Genomic DNA, 16,799 nt, shown 5'->3' with positions numbered 1-16,799 from the left:
GCTAGCAAGCTAGCACTTAGGGGGATTACTACTAGTCTGTTGGTTCAAGAGTATGTAGTTTACTTCCTGAGACAAACAACAAAATAGCAACATACCTGAGAGAGTCGATATAATCCACAAACTGCTACTATATGTGGTTTCCCATGGCTTAAAAAGCATTGAGGATTAACTCCGACTAAGCGAAAACTTTTTTTTTTCGCCGCCGTTGTTAGCTACCGAGTACCCATTTAAGCTAATGTCAAGTGCAGCGGATGTGGTCAGGTTGGCTTTTCCGGTTAGGCTTCAAATTAAAATCCATCGACTTGAAAACAGCCGGCTCATTGATTAAAACTCAAAGTAGTGATGGCGAAAATATGCGGACAGTTGTATTTGATTAAATAATAATTAGGATTAGTGTAAGAAAAAACGAAGTGAAGTGTGGGCACTTGTGAGGCGACTGAAAGAACACGTTTCAAAATAAAGTTCCTGACTACAGGCCTTCCTTTCTATAGTCGGGAACTTTTTATTTTATGAATGAAAACAGATGGTACTACACAAAGAAAGCATAGCATAAATTACTTAGTTTAATTTCATTCACGCAAATAATGCCAGTAAATGAGAATAATCATAATGGAATTGTTCCAATTTGGTGGAATAGTAGTAGTAGTAGTCCAGTAGCTTTGAGGGTGCTATGGGTGACGGAGGGGTGGATCACAGAATGGTCCGCATCAGCCGAGTGGCCCTCTGGGCAAGCTGCTGGATGACGGACACCAGATTCCTATGGCAACGTAGAGCAAACAAGTGATGTGCTGTAGGTGCCAGATAGGCAAATACTGTATGGACATAAGGGAGGTAAAAAAGTTGATAATACCATATTATTTTAGCATTCTAAGGATAACAACTGTAATTTGTCATTAAAACAAGCATTAAAGTTTTAGACACACTTCTGGGTTATGTGATTAGCAACTTTTTAAAAAACATGCATTTTGTACTATTTATTTTGAGTATTTTTTTTTAAATGAATTTGTTAACTTATTTTTAAAAATGTATTTTCATTGATTTATTCTTACTATTAATGTATTTTTTTTAACAACTTGTTTACCTTATTTCTTAGAATAATTTGTATTATTTATTTTCATTTTTGAAAAATAATTTTTACCTTATTTTTTACCTTTTTTTTTTAAACATGATTTTTCTAATTGTATTTATTTTTATTTATTTATTTGCTTGACCTTTTTTATTTCCTGCTTTCACATCTAATGATTCTAATACACTTAAAAAATGTATATAATGCATTATGAATATTTAAATATATAAATATCTATTTTTTAAAAACATAATGTTAAGATACAGTATGAAATGTATTCAGTTAACAATAGTTTTAAATTTTTTTAATTGTAGGTGCATGGTTTTTGTTTTTACATATGTTATGTATTTTGTACATTTTTTTTATTTAGTATTTTTAAACCATTTTTCTAACATTTTTTTTAATCTCCTTGATTTATTATCACTACTAATGTTTTATTTTTTTAACTACAATATTTCTTAAATGTATCTGGATTATTGATTTACTTGGACTTTTTTTAAAATAATATATCAATTATTTTTTGTCCTTATTTTTACTATTTATTTATTTGATCTTATGACCTATTATGAGCATTTATGGCCTAAATATTTTGGGCTTCCTCTTGTATATTATTTAGTTTTTACACTGGTAAGACGGGCCGCACCAAATGCTCCCACCGTGCCGTATGTGGCCCACGGTTCTGCAGGTTGCCCATTCTTGGCAAGATCTAAAAAACGTTGTCTCACCGGGTTCCCCCAGAGAGGCAGTTCTTGTTGTGCTTTGGGTGCAGGCAGAAGAGCGAGGCCACACGGTGAACACAGTACAACAACACGGACAGCAGTCGCCTCTTTAATGGCATCTTTAACCTGTAACACACACACACACACACACTATCAATGGAAAGCAACGTGAACCCTAAACATGCCCATGAATTCATCACCTTTCTGATCAAGGAAAAAAAATCTTCAGGATCTTGGCCTTGGCGTCCCCAGGAAGGAGGTGGTACAGGTGTAAACAGGACCCCTCATAGTGCAACCACCACTGGGCACAAAAACTGCTGACACGGCGCTTTCAAAAGGTCCCGAAAGGTCCAGCAGCGATGAATAACATTCCGACATTGTGTGAAATCAGTCAGGGCTATTTTGGTTTGTTGGGTCATGGATCGAGGCAGAAGAGAAGGGGGAGCAGGGACGACCCCCTTTCCGGTGAGAAGGCGCCCAGAAAAAGGTGCGGCTATACGCCTGAAGCACAAATGATGTCATTAAAAGTATAGTAAAGACGATAAAGACGGGATCGATTTGTTTTTAGTTTAGTTTGAACACGCAAAGTGTCATGTTTCTGAGAATGAAAGATGTACTATTATACGAATAAAGTCCTAATTCTGAAAAAAGTGCAACGTTACAAACAAAAAAAATCACAAAAATACAGTAGCTAAGAGAAAATGATTGTCACATTGCAAGAATGAAGTTGTGACTATGACAAAAAAAGGTCATAATAGTACAAGAAGAAACTTTAAATGAAGAGAAGAATTGCGTAATATTAAGAAAATTAAGTTGGAATTTTGGGAGAAAAATAGGCCTAATATTAAGAGTAAAGCTGTCGCATATTATATTAAAAAAAACAAAATAAAAACAATATTAAAATATGTGAATACTACGTTTTTTTTACTTTAAATGTAAAATATTTTTAAAAAATAAGTCTAATTTTGAGAAAAATGTATCAAGGAAAAATTATTAAAAGAGAAGAAAGAAAAGTTTATTTTAAAAAGCCTAATATTAAGAGTAAAGCTGTATTTTTAAGAGAATAAAGCAAAATGAAAAACAATCTTAAAATATTTGAAGACTACATTTAATATATGTAACAAAAAAAAGCTGTTTCTTGCGGTTTCCAAAAAAAATACAATATATAAAAACATAATAAACCATGCTATTTTGTGGTTGAATACGGCTTATTATTAGTCAAAAAATATGCAGATTTAAGAAAATTTTATGACTTTTTTTTTTTCCTAAATGAAGCATTTTCAAGCATAAAAATGAACTAAAATACAAATATAAGGCATTCAGAAAACATATTCAAAGACACTGTGAATGGAATGTAGTATCCTAACCCGGTCAGTAGATGTCAGTAATGTTGTTCAAATGTTCGATGAGACACCAGACTTGATCGCCAGAACAACAGGCTTTTATTGCAGGTTTGAATTATCTCACAACAGGCACAATATTCTTGAATAAAAATCCCTAATAAAAACACAAACTACCGTTGCAGCCGTAAACCACGGCAAGCTGAAACTCAACTCTGAACCCCTTGACATCACTTCCTGTCCGAGCGCCACTCACCTCCCCTAGGAAACACATATTACTACACACACACAGGCACAAGTCTAATTTATGTCTTAAATGGCTTATTTTCTCTTATTAGGTCTACTCTATTGGGTAATACAAGTTTAAAGGTGACTGTTGTGGTGTTATTTGATTTCTAGAGGCCTCTAATAATGTTAAAAACGTATTTAGAAGGTTGTAAACATGTTTATTATGCTTTGACTAAACTAAAATACTGGATCAATTAACCATGATAAATGAGGGATTACTGTATTTACAAAAATTTAAATGTATGAAAAACACTTCATAAATAAAGTTTGATTAGATCTTAGTATAACAAAGAAGCTATACATGCACAATGAAATATATCCAAAGCATTTTGTTTGAAGAGAAGAAACGGGAATTTCCAGAAGGAAAAAAAGTTGCATTATCAAAAGGAGTAAAACTGTAATTGTTAAAAAAGTAAGACAAAACAAAATCAATATGAACCTTTTTCAATACTTAAATGTATACAAACATTTTGATTGAAATTTTAATATAAAAAAATAAAGCTTATAATCTATAAAGACAACGTCAAACGAGGGTAAAATATCAAAAAGCCAGCAAATTTGTGGCTACACGTAAAGAAAGATATTTAGTATAAGTTGGAGGAAGTGTATCAAGAAAAAGTCAAAAGATGAAAAATGAAAGTTGGGATTTTAATAGTGAGAAAATATGAGAATTAAGTGGTAATTTGTTGTAAATTTACAAGAAAAAGTATACCTCCTGTATAGATTATTATAGTATAACAAATAAAGTAATATATAATCTAGTCACATAAACACTGGTTATTCATATTATTATTTTCATAATGTTTCATTTACAATTTTTCTGTACATTTATTTATTATAATTACGTTTTTTTTTTCTTCCACTTTGACTGCTTTCAGTGAGCGGTGTGGGGCCGTGCGATGTTTTGTGTGCAGGCTGTGAAAAAGCATCATCAACTAATCTGTTTGTGTGTGAACCTGAGTGGAAAATGGTCCATGACGCCAGATGTCTCTCCTTAGACGGTGAGGGAGGAGAAAGTCAGCCTGCAGGCAGCACCCTTAGACTTGAACTAAGAAGTCCAGCAAGACAGCTGTATTTCTTCATGATTGAACTACACTGGAGCCGGTGGAAAAAGACGGATTTAATAAATTCACTTAGCCGATTACAAGCTGAGGGTTGTGACCGACAAGGCGATCGGTGTGTGTGTGTGTGTGTGTGTGTGTGTGTGTGGGAGGAGACACAACAGACCTATTGATAACGCTGCCAGTGAGTAAACCCTCTACATTCACTGAGGTGGCTGTCAAAAGGACATGAGACAGACCTGAGCGCCTGGAGCATGACTCTGATCGAGGTGAGACCGCGTGTGACGGGTCTGATCCTGAGTGTGGCCTCCTGCCTCATCATCTCCACCAACCTGCTGGTGGCTGTGGCTCTCCTCAGGCTCCTGCACAAGAAGAGCAGCCAGAGCTGGTGCTTCGTACTCAACTTGGCACTGGCTGACACCCTGGTGGGCGCGGCCATCACCGGCCTGGCCACCGAGGACCTCGGCAGCAACATCACATCATCAACGTCATTCCACCATCCCGCCGCAAACGTCACGCGTCCTCCTTCTTCTCCCGGAAAGACCCGCTGCCTGATGCGGATGGCCTTCGTGATGTCACCGTGCACTGCGTCCATCTTGTCCATGTTTCTCATCTCGCTGGACCGGTACGCCGCCATCAAGGTGCCGCTGAGATACTCCAGGTTGTCTGGAAAGGGTACGGCAGCGGGGTCGCTGGTGGCTCTGTGGGCTTGCTCGGCCCTCATGGGATTCTTGCCAGGTAAAACAACCACATTCACATTACAGCAAGCATTTTCACGACAGTACAGCATGAAGTCAGTGTACTGTTTGGATAGCAATGGAGATTTAACACACCACCATTATTGTCTCAATAGCGGGCAACGCATGTGAGTAGCAAGATAAGCTGGGGATGCGTGAGTGCTGCTGGCACTGGGGGATCTGTGGTTCATTGAGGGGGAAACATGAATTCCAACATGAACTGTGACATTGTGAAGCAGAAATGGGCCCGGCATGGCCGTTTCCCAACCCATAGGCACAACCCAAAGACGATCAAGGGAAGGGACTGATTCCTCCAGTGATGTCATCATGGCCCATGAGGATTAGGCAGTGCTAAATAACAATGGTGTTCATACTAAACATTGACAAGGTGGACTCACTTGTGTTGCCAGCTATACTGACGGCTGGTTTGTTCTCCATAAGTCTTTACTGCGATACAAGCTGTACACTGACTACTCTCAAGTACACTCATTTCTACACCCCCTTGAGAGGATATAATAAAATGGTTGCCGAAAAGTGATTGCTGTACATGAACTGAATGTCTCCTTTTAATCTCTTAAAAGGTATCATTCCAAATGAACATGTGGTTTTCCCATAATTCCACTCCTCACTTCCTTAGTCATGGTGCGCCAGCTCCAGACAGACGGCTACAGCGGCCTGTGCGCCTTCTTCTCCGTTATATACCCGGCGGGCATCATCATCCTATTCAGCGTCTGCTTCTTCCCCATCCTCTCCGTTTTCATCTACATCTACATGGACATCCTGAAGATCGCCTGGAGCCACCAGAGGCAGATATTCCAAATCAGCCAAGCGGGCTCTCGGACCAACAACAACAACAGTAGCAGCGGCAGACGCCGGCATCCTCCCCAGAACCCACCCCCGCAGGCCAGGAGCCGATACTGGAGTCACGTCAAGGCCCTGAGGACGGTGGCCATGCTGGTGGGCTGCTTCCTCACCCTCTGGTGTCCGTTTTTCGTGGTGAGCATCGTGCAGTTGTTTTGTGAGAGCTGCGAACTTATCGTGGTGCTGGAGAACCACCTATGGCTTCTTGGGATGTCCAACTCCCTCATCAACCCGTTAGTTTACGCCTGCTGGCAGAGGGAAGTGAGGACGCAAATAGCGGGCATGTTTGTGTGCTTCAAGGGCAGGTGGTCGACTCCGGGACCCGTCATGGAGGGATGGGATCTTCAGTCGCCCGTATAGGCTGGAACTGGATGGAGATACTGCTTTTGTATCGGATAACTTTAGATGTTGTCACACGTGGCCCTAACTGGCACTTTAACTTGAGACAACGCTGTGGTTTGTGGAAAGGATTTGCCCTTTGCACGTCATTTTTACAGTCATGGAAACTTCCCCGCTTGTTGAGCCTCTTGATAAATAAACATCCATTCCCCCCCCCAGCCTTAGTCAGCTCCACCAAGCAGACCATAAGGAAGCTTTCTAGGTTGGGTTAGATACATATTGACTTTGGTGCGACTGCAGGCTGCACTGTCTATATAATCTAATTAGCAGGGGCAAGTTCACCCTCAGTTGCTGGGTGTGTGTGCGCGCGCGCGCGTGTGTGTGTGTGTGTGTGTGTGTGTGTGTATTTTCATTGTATCAAAGTCCAAACATTTGCAGACATCAAATAAATTAAACATTTAAAACAATGAAATAAAAATCATTTTAATAAAGCAAAACCTAAAAGCACTCATTTATTCACCAGTATTCATATTTAATATTTTATTCACAAGAATGTACAACAGAAAACCGAAAATTGCTCTCTCACTTTGTTTTTCAGCTTCACACATACAGTATATTTAGGGTGCACCATTTGTGGCCCCCCTGCTTTTTTTTTTTTTTTTTTAAATTACAAACAATTAAACAAAACTTGAAAGATTTTATTGCAGGATTAGGGCCGCACAGGGACATCATCCTGTGGGCCACAAATATCAAGGGGTTTTATCGGTAGTGCTGATATCAGGGTAGTATCGGTATCGGATGGATACTAGCGTGATGAGATTGATATTTTTCAGGTCTACTTTCACATCTGTGTGTTTTTTCTTGTGTTGTTCGACTACATACTGTGCAGTCACACGTGTTTACAAACCCAGAGAATTAGGAGGGTTATAGGAGCACAAATCCAAAGGATTTGAATGAGAGCCAACAGTAGTTTTGATTTTGTTTACTTATTTTGCACTATTGACTTCACAGAAAATTGTATGTAATAAGCGGGGATGATGGTATTATTGTGTTGACATTGTTACATTGTCTTATATTGCTGTATTAAATACTGTTAAATTGCTCACAAATAAGTGTGTTTTATTCTGATTATAATCATGCTCAACAATTCAAAGGCAAAAAACACAAAATCATTCAATGATCTTGAAAAGAAAAGTATCGGTATCTGTGATACTGGTCCTGTATTTACTTGATATCGGCTCAATACCAAAAACGTGTACAGTTGTATCACCCGCCTGTGATGTAGGCTCTTCATTTTTTCTTTTGAAATATCAGCATATTTTGACGTACACTGCATTTTTTTAGCGTGTTTAATGAACACAAAGGTGAAGGATATCAAAGCATCCTCCTGTCGTCTCTATGCTGCCCTCGTGGAAAAGGTTTGGACACCCCTGCACTAAATGTGACGACCCAATGTCAAATAAGTGACAGGAATGCTAATCACCACATCATTAATGCCTGTCAGGAAAGTCATATTTTAAAGCGCCAGGTCGAGGTAGATGTTGAGTGTATTTCTGTGTGTGTGTGTGTGTGTGTGTGTGTGTGTGTCTGTTAGCTTCGCTTCTGCTTCTGCGTCCTCATGGGGCTGAAGAAGGGGTGCCAAAGCGCCTCCTCCAGGGTGATGCGCCTGCCCACGTCGTACTCCAGCATGCAGCCGAGCAGGTCAAACAGCTGCCTCTCGTCCTCACTCTTCCTCTGCATGTACTGCTGAGAAACGAGACGCACACTTTCACTTCCTGTTGCTGATTACGAACGTCTGGCCCCAAGTCTAACACGTACCTTGAGTGGCTTGCAGTGTTTCCTGATGTATTCACCGGAGGAGCTCTGCTCGTCAAAGTCCAGCTGCTCGTTGTGCACGTAGTGTTGTTTTCTAAACACCGTAACACGCACAAATATGGGTACACTTCTTTTCTCCAGACTTGTCTTTCCTTTAGAGCCTACAAAAACTGGGTTCTTAAAATTCCACTACCTTTGTCGACATGCAGTCTTCCTCCCACCCTAAGGCTTACATTTCCATTTAAGGACCTTTATTTAAAACGGCATAGAAAGGCTTTTGGATGATGCATAATGTTAAAGACGTACATTTTTAAACATTTTCAATGTGGAAGATTTTGAAAATTTCTGCATTATCATTCACATGCAATCAATGAAAGACGAAACGTCTTGCGTGCAGACGTTGCTACGGCTCTCTGTGTGAAGGGTGATCACAAAAAAAAAAACACTGAACTGAACTTTAAAAAAAAAATGAAAACAAAAAGTCATTGGCTGTCTTTTCAGTCAGTGTTCACACAGTCATTGGGTGGTCTACATGTTAATTAGTCACCCTGGGCGCCAAATTTTGTGTGGGTCCAAAATTTCCCACACAGATACACTGAGACTCACGTTTGAAGGCACTTTTCCATTTGATCCAATAAAGACAAGTGGAAATATTAGTGGATCTAATTGTGATACATGTGCATGTAAATGGACAGTCGTAGCTCACTTACATAAAAAGAAAAATAAGCTTGAGGCACGGCATCTAAATGTAAAAAAGACAAAAGAAGCCTAGCCATGAGTTATACAGCAGCACAACTTGCACAAACTGCATTGGCACCCTTTTTACGCAGAGAATCACAAATCCATTCACTCGGTGTCCCCCAGGGAACTGTTATTTGACCTTTTTAGTTTCTATTTTTACAGAAGTTACTTAAATTAGGACATTCAAGCAGCGATAAACCTTTATGCGGATGATGCTGTCATTTGCATGGAAATGTTTTTCTATTTTTAACCAAAACCAAGGAATAAAAACATCTGTGTCACCTGGTGTGTTTCAGCAGGTGCGGAGGGATTGGTCCCAAGATTTTCTCCATCATGGCAAGATGTTCTTTACTGTCATGGGTCTGAAACCGAGAGCACAAAAGAGGCAACAATGACTGGTATTCCTGGGACATTCTGGACTAAAAACATAAGCAAGTTATGCAATTGTACAAATTTGACAACAGGAATAATCAGACTGATGTGGTACCGGGAAGAGTGTCTGCCCAAGATAGTACTCCATAAGAACGCAGGCCAAACTCCAAACATCACACGACTGATTCCAGCCGAGATCTGACCACAAAATACAACATGTATTAGAGGACTGTATGGGCGATAGTACCGTTACGTGCGCATCTGCGTACCCAGTATGACCTCGGGGGCTCGATAGTGGCGGGTCGACACCAGCGGTTCATGCCGTTCATGGTCGAACGTGGCGGTTCCGAAATCCACCACCTTTACATCCAGACACCTCATCTTCCTTTCGTCGCGTTTCTGACGTACACAAATGCAGTAAGATGGTCAGTTCAGGTTCTGCTATTGTACTGGGCACTGCGGGACCTTTACCCTGTCATCGTTGTACTCCAGATCGTAGTCAGAGCAGACAAACAGGATGTTCTCTGGTTTTAGATCAGTGTGGGTTAACTTATTACGATGCAGGACTGTAATAAAAACACCCCCCAAAAAATCACCATCAACTTATTTCCTGGGGGTCCTATTTTCTGACAACCACTCCTGACTCACAGCTGACGGCTCTGAAGATCTGGAAGGCCATGTGTCGGATCTGGTCCACGCTGTACGGCAGGAAGTCATTTTGGCGAAGGACCTCATAGGTGCTGAGGCCCAGAAGTTCGAACACCATGCACACGTGGCCTTGGTGCTCGAACCACTCCAGCATTCGGACACAGGCACTGGCAAACAACAAGAAGACATCAAAGAAAAAATCACATCTTATTCTCTCTGCTGAAGCTGCACTTACAATCTGTTGTCATCATCCAACGTGTTGATCTCTTCTAGGACTGCAATCTCAGACTTTGCTACCTCACGGAAGCTTTTGATGTTCCGCACGATCTTCACTGCTACCTGCACACCCCTGCAGAACAAACATAAAAACAATCTAGATGCTGCAAGAATGAATCCTTGTGGATTTAATTCATGTTTGCAGTTTGCTAAGTTAACTCAAGGTGCTACTAAAGCACAGTGGAGGATCAAAAATGATGACCAAAGAGGTAAAACCACTTGATTGCCAATTGTTCCAAAAAAGTAGCTTACTTGTCTCGATCAATACACTTCACCACCTTTCCGAAGGCTCCTGCTCCCAGTGTAGAGATCACCTCATCTGGGGAACAAACACAAACATAGTGATGGGGCTGCCGGTTACCCAGTTTGGGTTCATTTAGCCACAGACTAAAAAGTCACATACAGCGTTCCTTCATCACAAGGCCTATGTGGTAGACCATGTGACCCTCTTCTTCATCATAGTCATGGCTCTGACCAGCTTGACTCCTCCGAGCCTCTTCGTCATCATCATCGAGGCAGGTGGATTGGAGCTGGAAGAGGAGGGAGTGAACTTGAAACCTGAAAAGCGCCAACCATCCTTTACACGGAATTCAGAACCACCCGAACCCTATGACTTGAACCTCATGATTTCGGGCTCATTTATTGGCGCAATGTGCTGTTTTCCATGTTTGAAAGGGGTGCCGCTTTCACGGTCTACTGTTTTTTGACCCAAAGTAAGTTGCGCGTATCTCATCACTGGTTTTATGTGGTTCTGCCAAGGTTGCAATTTGGCAGATAGAAAAAGTGGTCTCAGTTATAGGATTAGGTAAGGGTTGACTAGTGAAGACGGCAGTCATACAGGCACAATTACAAACACAAACGCTAAATAAAACCTACATACCGAGTTGTCCGTCTCTGTGGAGCACTGGTTGGTGCTTCCGGTCTTTGTCTCAGTATGGACTTCTGCTCTGGCTTCATTGCTGTCTACCAGATAGAACAGAGTGTTAATTTCTGGTTGCGCAGGTACTCAAAATGACTACACAGCATCCATGTGGAAATACCTAACCAGGAACCAAAATTCTCCTTCATGCCCATGATGAAGATTCTGGATTGGGTAGCCCCACTTTACCTCCAAAAAGAGCTGCTTATGCCTGGATAAGTGACAAATCAGGTCAGCATATCATGCATAATACCTCGGATACCTCATTGTACCCGCTTGACTCTACTTCAAAGCCTAACTTCTAACCCCCTTTAACCCTTACCTTACAAAATCCGAAATGTTACTCTGTTACATGTTCGTTATCAGCGCTCCTGCTTCATTTATCTACGGAAAAATACGTTAAAGTCTACGTCCAATGCTGGACAAGGACGTAGGATGTCTGCAGCTCGTAACGCTGCTGTGAATCCTCTTGGCATTCAAAGTTTGCTCCCGTGCAGTTCTCGGGCCAAAGGTTTTCCCAGCCTCCTGCACCACTTATTCCAGCTTCTCTGTTTTCAAAGCTATACATAGTCTCACCCTGTCTCTCTGTTGCTACAAGGCTTTCCCCAGCTTCCTGCAGGCCGTGTTGGTTACTAACCCCCATCGAGCTATAGCCTCCAGAGAGGCAAGAAGATAACGTGAAACTATGATGGTCTCTATGGGGAAATTAGGTCATTGGAGCAGTCATGGTACATGGCAACAGGGGCAAAAACAAGCTGAAATAAACAAAAGGATGGCATTGAACCAACACCTTTGCACAGCTGTGCATGTCATTGGCAACAATAGCTAACTAAGATAAAGAAGATGGATTTATACTCCTTCACTCTTCAAACACTTGAATGTCTTTTGCAAACATTTTAAAACTATAAGTAGACTACACCATCTCCAAAGGTGAACCCTTTACAAGTGATTTTCAGTACATTCGTTTTTAACAGCGGCCAATGTAAGACAATAAGACTGTACCATTTGGATTGAAACTGCAGACAACAATAACAATTTTTAAAAAAGCACGAAACTGAATTGAAACTTAGCAGGCTACTTTCTGGTAAACGGAGGATGACGTAAGGCAACATTTTGATTCTGGGACCAGGGTGAACAGGGTGAACCTAAAAAAAAAAAACGGAAGTGTAAAAAATTGTGTCCATTTTTCCGCGTATTTGTTAGTTAGCAGGCTACTTGTACTTCATGACAGGACCGTGCCGTGTTTCATCCTGGGAGGGGGTGAACCGTTCTATAGCGACTGGAACGGCAAAAAAACTAACATAGACAGTTACAGCAATAACAAAAAAATCGTGGAGCACCACATTTGTGGTTGTTTGTTTGACTGTTTGTTAGTTAACAGGCTACTTCCTGGTTTATGCAAGCTGACGCAGGCTGTCAGGATGGTACCACTTTTGATTTTTACACCGTGAATCAAACATCAAAAATCCAACAAAAAATAACAATGGACAAAATACATTCCTTTAGCAAAATTGGACATTTTTTGTGTGTGTTATATCACCGTTATCACAACACAATATCAGTGAATGTTATCATTGTGTTATTGTTGTGAATGCGTCACTTTCTTGGCGTTGCTGTGAGTTCATGGCTGCACGTGTTTGAATCACATTGTCTGAACATAGTCTGGCAGTGACGTCGCAACCAAGATGGCGTCGGTTCATAAAACGTAGCAAAATCACCACTTAATTTCACACCTATTTCATAGTTGTTTATTTATCTGAGAGCAGTATGACAAAAATGTTTTATGAAGTGAGTACTTTCATTTTGTTATTGTTTTTTCTAGGTTTTTTGGTGTCATGAGCACGTTAAAGTTTTGCTTCTGTTGAATATGTTTTAGAATGTGCCGCTGGCCAATAAAAAAATAGCTTTGGGCCGTAAAAATGGCCCCTGAGCCGCACTTTGGACACCACTGCATTACACCAACAGCGACTGACAGATGAGCAGGTGATTTCTGCCACTTTACTCTGTTATTCTACTGCATGGTGTCGATCACTGCGACAACGATCTTTTTTTTTTTTTTTCTCCTGCCTCGGGCTGACTTGGCGCTCTATGCCTCACGGCGGCCCAGGGGCAGTTCGTCATGTAGCGAGTCACCTGGGTTAACTGGACACCCCAGAATGGAGGCCTAGTAACCGCTGACTCCCACGACAATTGAGCCACCACTGCGCCACATCACACACGTGACACCCTGCTAGTATTAAGATGAAAAGTAGGCTGGGAGAAGCAAAACAAATAAGTTAATTACGAGCACTTTTAATTGTCCCGTCGTTAATTACGAGCGGACACCCCAGGTGACTAACACTGAGTAAAAAACACCACACGCAGTACTGTCGGTAAGTTAGGAGAGTACTGGGAGAGAGAGTGCGGTCAAATACCCCAGGTGACTATCAGAGGCTTAATAATTTTCTTCAGCTGTCCTGTCGCCTCTAAGCAGTATGCTTCGCTTCTCCAAAAATAGCCACTATTTAAAAAAGCCGAACGACCTTTAGTCGAGTTGACTGACATCTTGACAACCTTGTAACCGCACAATTACGGTTTTCCTCGGCCGATGTGACGCTATGCGGGACTCGATGTGGACACGCACGTCACAAGCGTCAGTGCCGCATTCAAGGGCAAGGTGCCGCCTCCACAAATAACAGACATGCCACTGACAGCGGGGGCCCCTCTCACCCTGGGTGTTACTTCTTACTCACCTTTTCATCACCTCTTGCGCTTTACTAGGGTTGCAGCTACTTGGGGAATGATGATCTGATCGCTACCAATGTAGTATCAATTAGATAAATACACTAAATAAACTGCGAAAGCTTTGAGTTGCCCTCAAAAATTCAATTCATGTATTTCTTGTAAGGAAATCCGTTCAAATCAAATACAGTATGATGAGCAGTCATTAACAGACTCCCCAAAGACACAAAAAGTGTCCATAAGGTCAGCGGCCTGTGACGAATGTCAATCAACAGTGAGGAAGACTCACAGTGTAGTTGTCGACATGCAAATTGTTGTCACTCACTTAAGAGCCTCCCAAAGCGCTGCCAGAGGGTGTCGAGTGTGGTGAGTAGCACGCTGCCAAGCTGCTGCTATCCACTACTGAACTGGCTTCTTTATTTTACTATAATCCTTTTCAGTTTAACTGCTGTGGCTAACAATTAAACACAAAGTATTTGGATGGTGTCCCTCAGGATTCACTTCTCGGTAGCCTGGAATTCTTTATGGAAGACTGGGCTGGAGTATTTTGTGAAGATGGAAAGTTGCCATTCATTAGATTTTCATCTATTTTGTATATTGTTTATATTTTATTACCATACAAAAACAACAAAATGCCTACTCGGGGTATCGACTCAGAATTTGCAACACATATTCCAGGTTTGTCCGAAAGATTTTATTGGGTTCATTGTGTGATTATCCCCCAAACCCCCCCCCCCCCCCCCATCATCAGTCACCCAAATAGTTTCATTGTATGTTAAATGTCACAAAAAGGCTTCTCTGTTTCTTGAATGGATTTAAATAAAAATAAAATAATAAATCATAAAAAATCTTCATTAAATTTTAAATATAAATCTAATATTTTATTTGATTATATTCCCTTTTTTTAATGAAAATTACAGTATATATATTTATTTAAATTTAAGACATGTAATTTTTGGTATTATTTTAAAACGGTATTTTCCATGTATCCTCAAGTCAGCAAGGGTTGATTATAAATACTCAACTCATTAATGAGGCAAAAACAAGTGTGAAGTGAGCAAATTTGGTCATATTTTGTGAGAATATTGAAATCGTCCAGCAGTTAAACAAGTCGCAAATGAACTATTATTCAAAAGCTATTGTTTTATCTTGGGTTTCCACCAAATTCGTTGGTATTAGATTTAAAATTAGATTTTTACACTTGCCTTATTGAACGGTGCTGCGATTTGCGTTCCGTCTCTCCCCAGGTTCGATGCGCTTTGGTCTCCTGCCGGTTTAGTAACATACGGTCCTCCTCCTGGCCCTCCCCACAAGGGTGGAACGTAAGCGCTGAATGCTTCACTGCCTGGCTGCCAAAAAAGCGGGGACAAAATTGGCTTGCCTGGTGCAATAAAACATGATGTCCTTCAGAAAAGCCAAGACGTGGACATTCCCAGCGACTATCTAGCTGGTAGTAAAAGTCTCAGCCAGCTGCAGTGAAATGGGACACGAGGTGTGGGGTGAAATGCTGCCGCCCCGACACAGATCGTGACCCAGCACGGGTCTCCTCTTTCGTCCTGCTGAAAAAAACAAAACAAAAACAACATAGAGTACCGGTTCTAATTTGGATGTTTTTATTAGCAGTTAATGGGTATGTTATATAAAAGATACATCACACCTCCCTGTGCCTTATGGGTATCTTGGAAACACTTTGCTTGAGCCCTCCTCTAAAAAGTCAAAAGCCGAATAAATTGGTCATTTGTCCATTCCATAATCGAACGAAACAAACCTTCTTACTGTAGTTGTTGGTGGTGTTCATCAGGGCTCCTTTCTAAATCCATTGTTAATGTGTTAGTAGTCACACTATTAAACACACTACAAGTAAATCTGACAAGGTGGTGTTTCTCTCTTCGAGCTCTATTGTTCTTTGTCACAATAGTGGCAGTATTAAACTAAGTGGAGATTCTCTGTCTTTAAAGGTCTTTCTAAATCTGTACGTTGGGTTGTCGTAAAAGGTGGCGCTCAACAAGACAAGTTGTGGTGTGCAGCAGGGCTCACATTTAGAATGGTTTTCCTTCGAGCAGACACCTGCCTTTAGCTTTACTGTAAGCAAGCAACATCTAAAAAGCCAAGCTAAAATTAACATTACTACACCATTGGTGGCACGAAATCCCACAGTGGACGTGGGAGTCGGCGAGACACTGCAACAATTTCCACCAGCTGCTTAACGGGCAGGAGCCGTTTGTTATTAGATATGGAACTTGTGACTTGTGACTTACATAACACATTTAGGGAACAAGTTGACATATGAAATCCAGCCTGTAGTAACCCGAGTCGGTATTAAGAACACGATTTACACAATTGCTTTGAATATTGTCTATAAAGATCTATAAAGATACAGTAGTTAGATACAGTAGTAAGCATCCACCCACTGTGCTCTGATTGGTCAAGAGTAGTCAATAAAACTAACTGATCAAATGTTTACTGCCATCGTTAACCTCGGGGTTTCCGTATGTCTATACTTGACATAAAAACACGAATATACCCTCACTTTTATCATCAGGACATAGTTGAAATTGTGAAAAATGACACTGACTGTCTGCCAGCATGCTTCTCTCAAATGTACTGTATATAAGTACCGGTAGCCTACAATTACATGTTAAAAAAAAAACATGTATAGGAAGTGCTGTAGATTAGTTACTTGTCTTTCAGGTTAGTTTTATAGTAGTAGTAATCATTTCTGGTTTGTCCCAATTACAGTAGTTTTGCACATGTCATGTACAGTGGGACCTCTGTTAGCGACTGCCCCGGTTAGCGTGTTTTCGGTTAACGTCCAAAAATTTATAGCACAATTTTGCGTGCATTCTCCGGTTAGCATACAATATGCCATGTCATTAATACACATGCGTGAGTCCAC

The 16,799-nt window shown here is 40.8% G+C and overlaps 2 protein-coding genes and 1 long non-coding RNA gene across 7 annotated transcripts; 1 reads left to right on the top strand and 2 right to left on the bottom strand.

Annotated features, from left to right (window-relative positions):
- Positions 1-545: 545 nt before the first annotated feature.
- Positions 546-2,161, bottom strand: LOC129169465 (uncharacterized). Its single transcript, XR_008566434.1, has 3 exons — positions 1,986-2,161; positions 1,792-1,911; positions 546-757 (listed from the first exon to the last, which is right to left on the bottom strand). It is a non-coding gene; the product is annotated as an uncharacterized LOC129169465 (long non-coding RNA).
- Positions 2,162-4,728: 2,567 nt separating this feature from the next.
- On the top strand, positions 4,729-6,828 carry LOC129169364 (glucose-dependent insulinotropic receptor). The gene is made up of 2 exons (XM_054755731.1): positions 4,729-5,212; positions 5,849-6,828. Exons 1-2 carry the CDS (start codon positions 4,729-4,731, stop codon positions 6,430-6,432), a joined length of 1,068 nt encoding a protein of 355 aa, XP_054611706.1. The 3' UTR covers positions 6,433-6,828.
- Positions 6,578-15,248, bottom strand: LOC129168851 (dual specificity protein kinase CLK4-like). 5 transcript variants are annotated; one of them, XM_054754572.1, is made up of 13 exons: positions 15,109-15,248; positions 11,304-11,393; positions 11,144-11,226; positions 10,667-10,793; positions 10,516-10,582; positions 10,223-10,336; positions 9,988-10,154; positions 9,811-9,905; positions 9,609-9,738; positions 9,455-9,537; positions 9,250-9,329; positions 8,230-8,320; positions 6,578-8,157 (listed from the first exon to the last, which is right to left on the bottom strand). In XM_054754572.1, exons 2-13 carry the CDS (start codon positions 11,335-11,337, stop codon positions 8,002-8,004), a joined length of 1,227 nt encoding a protein of 408 aa, XP_054610547.1. In that variant the 5' UTR covers positions 11,338-11,393; positions 15,109-15,248; the 3' UTR covers positions 6,578-8,001. The 5 variants fall into 5 exon arrangements, with proteins under 5 accessions (XP_054610547.1, XP_054610544.1, XP_054610545.1 ...); XM_054754569.1 differs by having other exon boundaries at positions 11,144-11,222; positions 15,109-15,242; XM_054754570.1 differs by having other exon boundaries at positions 6,578-8,154; positions 11,144-11,222; positions 15,109-15,242.
- Positions 15,249-16,799: the final 1,551 nt, after the last annotated feature.

The sequence above is a fragment of the Dunckerocampus dactyliophorus genome, chromosome 16 (genome assembly GCF_027744805.1).
Source record: "Dunckerocampus dactyliophorus isolate RoL2022-P2 chromosome 16, RoL_Ddac_1.1, whole genome shotgun sequence".
NCBI classification, from domain to species: domain Eukaryota; kingdom Metazoa; phylum Chordata; class Actinopteri; order Syngnathiformes; family Syngnathidae; genus Dunckerocampus; species Dunckerocampus dactyliophorus.
The sequence above is the reverse complement of the archived record's forward strand: the minus strand, read 5'-3'. Positions and strand labels throughout refer to the sequence as shown.

Bases quoted from the DNA above. Each gene is read 5' to 3' on its own strand.
- LOC129168851 (XM_054754569.1), bottom strand. From the start codon at position 15,188: ATGTTACTAAACCGGCAGGAGACCAAAGCGCATCGAACCTGGGGAGAG. The intron at 10,337-10,515 runs GTAAGCTACTTT...TTTGTTCTGCAG, and splicing joins AAGTGTATTGATCGAGACAA to GGGTGTGCAGGTAGCAGTGA. The intron at 8,321-9,249 runs GTGACACAGATG...TACGGTGTTTAG, and splicing joins CACCTGCTGAAACACACCAG to AAAACAACACTACGTGCACA.
- LOC129169364 (XM_054755731.1), top strand. From the start codon at position 4,729: ATGACTCTGATCGAGGTGAGACCGCGTGTGACGGGTCTGATCCTGAGT. The intron at 5,213-5,848 runs GTAAAACAACCA...TCACTTCCTTAG, and splicing joins CCTCATGGGATTCTTGCCAG to TCATGGTGCGCCAGCTCCAG.